The sequence below is a fragment of the Humulus lupulus genome, chromosome 4 (assembly GCF_963169125.1).
Source record: "Humulus lupulus chromosome 4, drHumLupu1.1, whole genome shotgun sequence".
In the NCBI taxonomy this organism is placed as follows: Eukaryota; Viridiplantae; Streptophyta; class Magnoliopsida; order Rosales; family Cannabaceae; genus Humulus; species Humulus lupulus.
Genome location: NC_084796.1, coordinates 2,153,258 through 2,162,023, shown reverse-complemented (window position 1 = coordinate 2,162,023; position 8,766 = coordinate 2,153,258). Strand labels below are relative to the sequence as shown.

Genomic DNA, 8,766 nt, shown 5'->3' with positions numbered 1-8,766 from the left:
CTTACTACAAACATTATAAACTAACATCTATACATAAGTAATTCTAGTGTCATCTATACAAATATTATGATCTCGTTTGGCTAAGCTTCTATAAGCTATTTTTTAGATTCTAGAATTAAAATAGTTATTTTAGAGTTGTTTGAGTAAAAAATAAAAATACATATTTTAATTTAGAAGTTATTTTGAGAGAAGCTGGACTTAGCCAATATATATCATAATGATCCTATGTGGTGGACATCAATTTTGATGGAAAGATTCTATGGAATTTTAAGGTGACAATAAAAAGTTGAGTTGTTAGATACTCTCGAGGATAAGAGAATCTTGAGATGTTATGACATAAGAATTTTGAGGACAATATTATTTTTAAGGGAGAGTTTTCCCTAAATTAAAATAATTTTATAATTCTTATTTTATTCATAAAATATCGTTTTTTATTAATATCCAAATACTTTAAAATTAAACTTTTCATTACAAAATTTATTTATGTAATAATTATCCAAACAAAAAAACTTTTATTCTTATGCTTTTAGTTAGAAGCAAAAGTAAAAACTTAACCTAACAGAATGTTTTGAGTTATGTATTTTTATATATTTTATAGGGAATTTACTCACTTGGTATCTTTTGTTTTTGCAAAGTATCGTTCTGGTACCATCTGTTTTCAATAATGCTCATATGGTACCCCGTATTTTGAAAACATAGATATTTGATATCTTATAATTGATAAAATTTTGTCAATAAGACCAAACTATCAACAGTTATATATAATTTGTAGCTTGTATGATTGAGAGTAATTTGATTAATTTGGTAAAATTTGATTAATTAAATTTAAATTTAGGGTACTAAATATGTACAATTTTAAAATACTGAATACTAAATATATATAATTTTTAAATATAAGAGCATCTCCAACCCATTACCCTATTATGGTGTTGCACCAATACCAAAATTAAAGAATCTTAGCACCATATTTTTTTTCCATTCCAACCACAACACCAAAAGTTACACCAAAAAATATATTATTTATTATTATATTATTTTTTTAATAAAATAGAATATTCTTATAGTATAAAGTATGAATTTTCACACAAATTAAAATAAATTAAATAAAATTAATTATGAAATATTTGAAATTTTATTTAAAAAATTAAATTATGTGTATTTATAATTTTAAAAACCCAACATAAAATATATACCCAAATAGTACTCATATGTTTTTATATATAATATACAAAAGATATAAATATATTTATCTTAAAAAACAAAATTTGCCGTGTGAACAGTGCACGACATATATGCCGTGTCACTGTTGACATACGGCTAAATGCATTTAACAATCCCGTCTGGTTGGAGGAGTTTCAGCACACCAACCCCATATCTATGAGGTTATCTCGGTTGCAGAAGCTCTAATGTATCAAATATATATAATTTCAAAATACAAAATACCAAATAAACATTATTTATAAATAATGAGGACTAAGATGATATGCAAAAATTCACTATACCAAATGATTAATGATTAATGATTATTTTATATTTATATGAATGAGATGAGATGAGATCCTATCCTATCTATCTATCTATCTACCACTCCATTAATGTAGCCGAACAGTACTGACAAACCCAGCGTGGCCACATCACGTGGAAGACACACGTGGTAACAACTCTACCTATCCCATGCATGTTTCGTATGACGTGGCATACACGATCCTCCACGTGTCACGTTCTTACATGCTTCTACTCTTCGATGTCGACACGTGGCAATCTCGATCAGCTTAATCATTGAAATGGATTGGTACGTACAGTACAATACAGTCTGTTAGTATCTATAAATATATTTCCTTTTTTCCGAGAAAAAGATCTCTCCTGCTTCAGCAGCATTGGTTACTAACTAAAATAACTCAGAAAAGAGAAGGTAGAGTAAAAGAGAGGATTTTCTGTTTGTTTCCCGGGAAAGAAAAGTTGGTATATATTTTCAGTGGCAATGACTACTATGGCTGCTGTCACTGGCGAACCTATTCTCTCCAAGCTTGACCGCTTAGACAACATGGTCAGTCTATACATATATTTATTTTGAAGACAAATTCAACATATTTATATTTAACATGTGATTATATATTATGTGATTAACATCAAATTTAAATATATTTATTTATGAAAATTTGATATAGTAGGATTTCAGTTTATTTCTATAAAACAGAAAATATACAAGTAAATATCCTACCAGTTTTTTAAAAATTATTATAACTAATTTCTCTATTTACTATAAATAAAAAGGTTGAAATTTTCATATCAATAGGGATAGGGGCTATATAGTCAAAATTTTGCTCATTTTTTGAAAAAAAAATTTATCACTAATTTTTCTATTCGATTAATTTTTGAAAAATATTTATTATTAATTTTTCTATATACTAAAAACATCAATTTCTATATCAATAGGGATTATATAGGAGGGATATATGGTAGGTATGTTATCAATTTAAAAAAAATATACAATTAATTTTTCTATTTACCGAAAATAGAAATTCTCTTACCGATAAGATTTAAACATAAGAATTTCTTTTTTTATATTTAATATGTAATTATACACAATATATTTGTGATGTGACTCAAATTGGAGTAGCTAGGGTTTTAGTGAAATAATTTTTTGATGTTTTGAAACATGTGGGCATGTTGGGATTTTAGGCAATAAAGAACACAACTTTAGGAATGGACAAACGTTGTTGGTATACAAAACATTAATTGGTACAACTATGTGCATACAATCTTATAGTAAAAAAAAAAGAAAAAAAATCTAAGTTATATATAATTATGTGTGTATTTATATATATATATATATGTGTTGTTACAGTTGAGACAGTTGGAGGAAATTAAAGGGAGTAAAAGATCATGTTCATCACCATCAAAGAGCTCATTTGCTTCTACTCAATCAAGTGGGACCTTGACAAGTGAAGGACACGTGTCGTTCATCGAGGATGCCTCTCCAAAGAGCTTAGAGAAGCACTGCCGTCCGATCAACCATGTGATGTTGGAAGCTGAGGTTAAAGGCACTCTCATTGAGAGGCTTCATCGTGTAGAAGAACGAGTCCTTAAGGTATATATAGTTTTATATATATATATATAAAAATAGTGACTGCAACACATTTTTTCTTTATAACACTGGTGTATCATTTTTTTTATTTTTGGCACCTGAATAGATATAATTTCAAATTTTTTATATGACGGTGTATATTATATAGCTGTATTATTCATCTTACAATTTTTTAAGAAATTTCGAATAAATTATGGTACTGAAAATAAGGTTTAAACTGTTTGTTGTACGCATGCCTATTTTTTTGTGTACGCGTGTAAAATTTAACAGTTTGAATTTTGTTTTCAGCTTCACAAATTATTCAGAATTTCTTGAAAATTTCTAAAATATTTTAAATACTTACAATATATACTATCGTATAAAAAAATTTGGGATTTAATCTATCTAGGTACCGAAAATAGAAAAACGATGTACTTATCTTGAAAAAAAAAGATACGTTGTAGTCGTTTTCTATGTATATACAATTTTGGTAATTATATATATATAGTTAGTGCTAATTATATATGATTAAGTGGGTGTTTAATTGGGTTAATTATTCAGCTGTGTTTACAGATGGAGGAGGAGCTGATTGAGGCTGAGAAAATGAAGCAGAAGATTAAGAAGTCTCATACCAAAAAAGGACTTAAACAACTTGTTCAACAATGTGTTAAGGGAAGAAAAAAGAGTGACTTGAAAAATCACCAATGATTATTATTATTATGTAATTTCTTTGTTTTGTTTTTTAATTTTTGCATATTTTGTTGTTTTTACCTAATTAAGTCTCTTTTATTATTAGGGTGAGTTTGTACATTGAAAAGAAAGGAAAGGACATTAACCATTAGTGTTTGGTTTGGTGGTGTCAAGCAAATCTTTCTCTCACACTTATTATTCAACTTGCTATTATTGCTAGGATGTGTTTTTTTTTTTTATGATTTTTAAATATGGGCAATAATTATTTTTTTTTACAAAAGGAATTTTTGTTTGTAAAAAAATATATCTTTTCTTGGGGTTTTTTTTAACATATTTTAGTATATGAAAATATATGTCTTGTATATGTGGTGTTAATTAGTATTAGATGTGAGTTTATTTTAGGATGTGTGATATGTCTAGCATTGGATATTTTTAATATAATATAAAAGGGATATGGTTAGTATTGGATATTAGATATTTAGTAGATTTTTAATATATATATATATACAAAGTATATATTTGCCATACATATATTAAAAGTGTTTAGATAACATAAATAGAGAATATATATTTAAAATTAATTAAAAATAAATATTTATTTATTATATCAATATAAATTTAAATATTATAAAATATTATTATAATAATATTTAATATAAAATTACATATATAATAATTATATTAATATAAATTGAAATTTAAATGTTATAAAATATTATTATTATAATAATATATAATATAAAATTAGATATTTAATAATTATATTAATATAAATTAAAATATATGAATTCAAATATTATTATTATAATAATATTTAATACAAAGATTAAGATTAGATATTTATTAATTATATTAAATATATTTAAATATTATAAAATATTATTATAATAATATATAATACATAATTTTAATTTTTATTAAAAAAACTATTATTTATTTAAAAACTTAATATTTAAAAAATTATAAATAATATTTTGTTTTAATTTTTTATTTAATATGTTTATGTTATTTATTTATATATAATATTATTTATTTATTTAAAATTTATATAATAATAATAATATAAATTTAATAAAATATTAATAAATTTTATAAATTGAACATTGTATCTAGTTTTAAGAAATGGATAGGGGTGATATTAGATATGAGATTATATTTTTAAAATAAAAAATAACATTTGGGAAAAAAATTCAGAATTCTTTTTTTAAATTTGAGAAAAAAAGCCTTTTATTTTTTAAAAAATCCAATTTTTATTGTCCATTACTTACATGTGGTGGAAGGTGTAAAAGTAAAAGGGTAGTTCACCAATTTAATAGAATCACATGGTGACATACATTTACTTCGCACCATTAATGGGCCTAAGAGTATTTATGAAAGAGGCCCATATTAATGGGCCCCTAAACAGACTTGGGTTTGGACTCTTTTGCTATGAAATATTCAATCCAAAATGTTCTTTGATCAGTCTCCATCACTTACAATATATGATTTTGATTTCACATTATCAAGAAACGACAAAAGAAAATGCACCAAAGTATAGAAAAAGAACTAGTAGAAGCTTATAGAAACAAAACAACACCACATGAATTATGAAAGGTAGGGTTGATAGACTATTTTGGGTACTGTATTTTGATAAATTATTTTTTAGATTTTGTATTTAGTAAAATAGATCAAATAGAGCTTTAAATTTGATTTCGATGAACAAAAAATTAAATATAACAGCACAATTTTTAGGCAGAATGACTATATTTTTGTTTTGAGTTGTTAGTTTGATGAATTATTTGTGATTTAAGTTAAAAAAACTTTGATCAAAATCAAGTTTAGATGTCTATTTGAACTATTTTATAAAACGCAAAGTCCAAAAAATGATTTGTAAAAATACAGAGTCCAAATAAATAATGGGACAAAGCTACTCTGAATTGTATTACATCATAATTTTTATTTATTTTATTTTATTTTCTCACTCAAATTTCTGATCATAATGGTTATTCCATGATTTAAAAAAAAAAGAAGCTTGGATTGACAAGTGTAGGGTATGAAATGAATTGAACCAACAAAAGTAGTCAAAATCAAAAAGTGGGGTCTCCCCCCACCCCCCTAAAGACCTTAATTTGTACTATTTTGTAGTAGATTTTGATTATAAGATCCAATTGAATTTGACAAAAAATGAAGGTCATTATCCTTAACAATGGTATGTTTGATAAAGGGTACACACCCATATGACTTGTAGCTCAAACAAAGCACAACCATCCACTTCAAATTGAGTTTTGTGTTATAAATTTTTCAATACTCAATTGTTAGCTTAGCTTCTAATAAGGTTTGTTAGTGTTCAATTTATGAAAGGTGACCTATCATTTTAGGGCTATTTAGTAGTTGGGTTTTCTTTATTTTTAGTATTTTTATACAATTGAGTTATGTATTACCAAATATTAACCATACTTTAGAAGAGGGTAGGGTAGGGTTATTGTTTGCATGTTCATTTTTTTTTAGTGAAATTATCAAATTGTTAAAGCATGCAATGTGCAATAATAGTAGGGTTACTATGATTAAATTAAAACATGTGTTGTTGTGGGGTATGGAGTTAAGCATCATTAGCAAACGCAGCGCCACAAAAAAAGTACATCTTTTCATCCAAATTGGATGATTGTGATTCATAATGTGACTATATATTATATATGTATATATTATTCTAAGTGGTATGGTGGACTTCCTATATAATTTTTCTTTTGTAAAAGTTACAAAAATTAAGTTAATTAGTGTTAATTTGTAAATTTTACGAGAAAGTAACGAGGAAATTAGTTCAAGCCATAATTTTCGAAGAGATGCTTATTAAAAAAGAATAATATTGAATATTTTGAAGGATTTATACTTTTTTGGACCCTGTATTTTTTTCTATTATCTGTTTGGATCCTGTGTTTTGACAAATTACTTTTTGGACCCTATGTTTTGTAAAATGATTAAAATAGAACCCTAAACCCGATTTTGGTCAATGTTTTCTCAACTAAAATCACAAATAATTTATTAAACTAACAATTTAGAACAAAATTAAAATCATTCTGCTTAAAAACAGTATTGCTATATTCAATTTTTTTTTCATCAAAATTGAGTTTATGATTCTGTTTTAACCATTTTAAAAAACATAGGGTCTAAAAAGTAATTTGTAAAAACACAGGGTCCAAACAGGTAATGAGATAAAACACAGGGTCCAAAAATGTATAAACCCTATTTTGAATTCAAGCAATTTTAATCGAAAAACAAATACTGTGTATTCGTCAGAAGTAGGAGTGAAGAATGATGAATTTTGAACAAAGTGTAACTCAAATTTATAAAAATTAAGTAATTTAGTTGTGTACACTAAAAAATATTGTGAAAAATTGCACATTTATTTTTGCAAATACTAACTATCGACAATCAAAGCAGTTGCATCATGCAAAGACTAACTGTAAAATCAAAATACGATTAAATTTGCAAAGCGCAATAATAAAAGTAGTTGAGTTTTATTTTATTAAAGAAATATTCTTTATTAGCACGAAATTTGCAACTTTTCTTTAAATTTACAATTATATCGTACATATTCGTTAATTTTATAAAGCGCGATAACAAAAGTAGTTGAGTTTTATTTTATTAAAGAATTATTCTTAATTAGCACGAGATTTACAACTTTTCTTTAAATTTACAATTATATGGTACATATTCGTTAATTTTATGTGCTGAATAATTTCTTATAATTTCAATTTTTAAATATGATTGTAATATTATTTTTCTAATGATGATTTTCATTAAATAAAGGAGCTTATACATGACAAACCATGTGAACACAAATTTGTCTTCACTTTCATTAATTGTTTGGTAAATGAGGTGTGATATATGACTTAAGTTGAAAGTTTAAGTTAATTTTTTTAAAAGGGAAAATTACCTTTTGAAATGTTAAAAAAAAAAAAAAGAGTTTAACAATTAGGTGGAGTTAGTTTAGTGTAATAATTTATAGCTTTGATTGTTTGTTTTTTTATAAATAGTAAGCAATACTTACTAAATTAGTGTATAATAATCACTTAAAAAATGTTAATTCTAATTAAAAATTGAAGATATTTACATTGTCCCTTCCTCATATACAACCTTACTAAAGTAAAGACATAAATTGAAAATATATAAATTTATAAAATTACATTGACTTGTTAGTTTGAACAAGATATTTAATGGTTTTAGAAAAGAAGATTTGGTTTTTAATTTACTTCATTAAAATAATTCTATGAAGTAACATTTCCTTAAATATTAATTCATTATTCTTTTGGTATTTCATTTTCAACCTTAGGTCTTTCTTGTTACCAAAGTTAATTTTGACTATGATTTTTCTATTTAGAAAATTTGATTTTCTTTTTGTTTGGGTATCATGAAAATTAGAGCGGTAGCGAGAGAACTTAATTTTTTGCTAGCGGTTTTAGATAGATATAGATATAACTTGACAAAACTATTTAAGTTGTAACATAAAAATACATTGTTCAAGAATTTATGATTTTTTATTTTTATAAAAATTATAATAAAAAAAATATAATCAAAACAACACTATTATAAGAATTTTTTTTTTAAGGAGTAAAAAAAGTATTTTTAAAATAACTATTCTAATTATTCTTATTTTAAAAATAACTTCTAAAAAAGTATTTTGAAAAAAAAATTAAATTTTTTTTTTATGTTTTACCTAAAAAGTAATTTTTTAATCCTAGAATCTTATACTAAATTTTTTGCAATTATTGTTTTAAAATTACAAGAATCCTATTGGCGGAACTCAAACCCATTCGACTCAAACTCAGTTAAATCAATCCATTGACGTCCGTCCCAGTCCGACATTTCACCACCAAAGTCAGACAACTCAACTCAAACTCAAAATAAATCTGACTTGAATTTGGACTTCATTTGAGTTTCATTTGGTGTGCATTTCGATGCTATTTCTTTTTCTTTTTCTTTTTTATCTTTCTAAAATTAATAACAAATTTCTTCTTTTTATCTGTTCATTT

At 24.7% G+C, this 8,766-nt stretch overlaps 1 protein-coding gene across 2 annotated transcripts; it reads left to right on the top strand.

The window, feature by feature from the left end:
* The first annotated feature begins 1,852 nt into the window (after nt 1-1,852).
* LOC133828770 (uncharacterized) lies at nt 1,853-3,919 on the top strand. 2 transcript variants are annotated; one of them, XM_062258875.1, is made up of 3 exons: nt 1,853-2,047; nt 2,849-3,091; nt 3,641-3,919. In XM_062258875.1, the coding sequence occupies exons 1-3, from the start codon at nt 1,982-1,984 to the stop codon at nt 3,773-3,775; spliced, it is 444 nt and encodes a 147-aa protein (XP_062114859.1). In that variant the 5' UTR covers nt 1,853-1,981; the 3' UTR covers nt 3,776-3,919. The 2 variants fall into 2 exon arrangements, with proteins under 2 accessions (XP_062114859.1, XP_062114858.1); XM_062258874.1 differs by having other exon boundaries at nt 1,855-2,047; nt 3,629-3,919.
* The last annotated feature ends 4,847 nt before the right edge of the window (nt 3,920-8,766 follow it).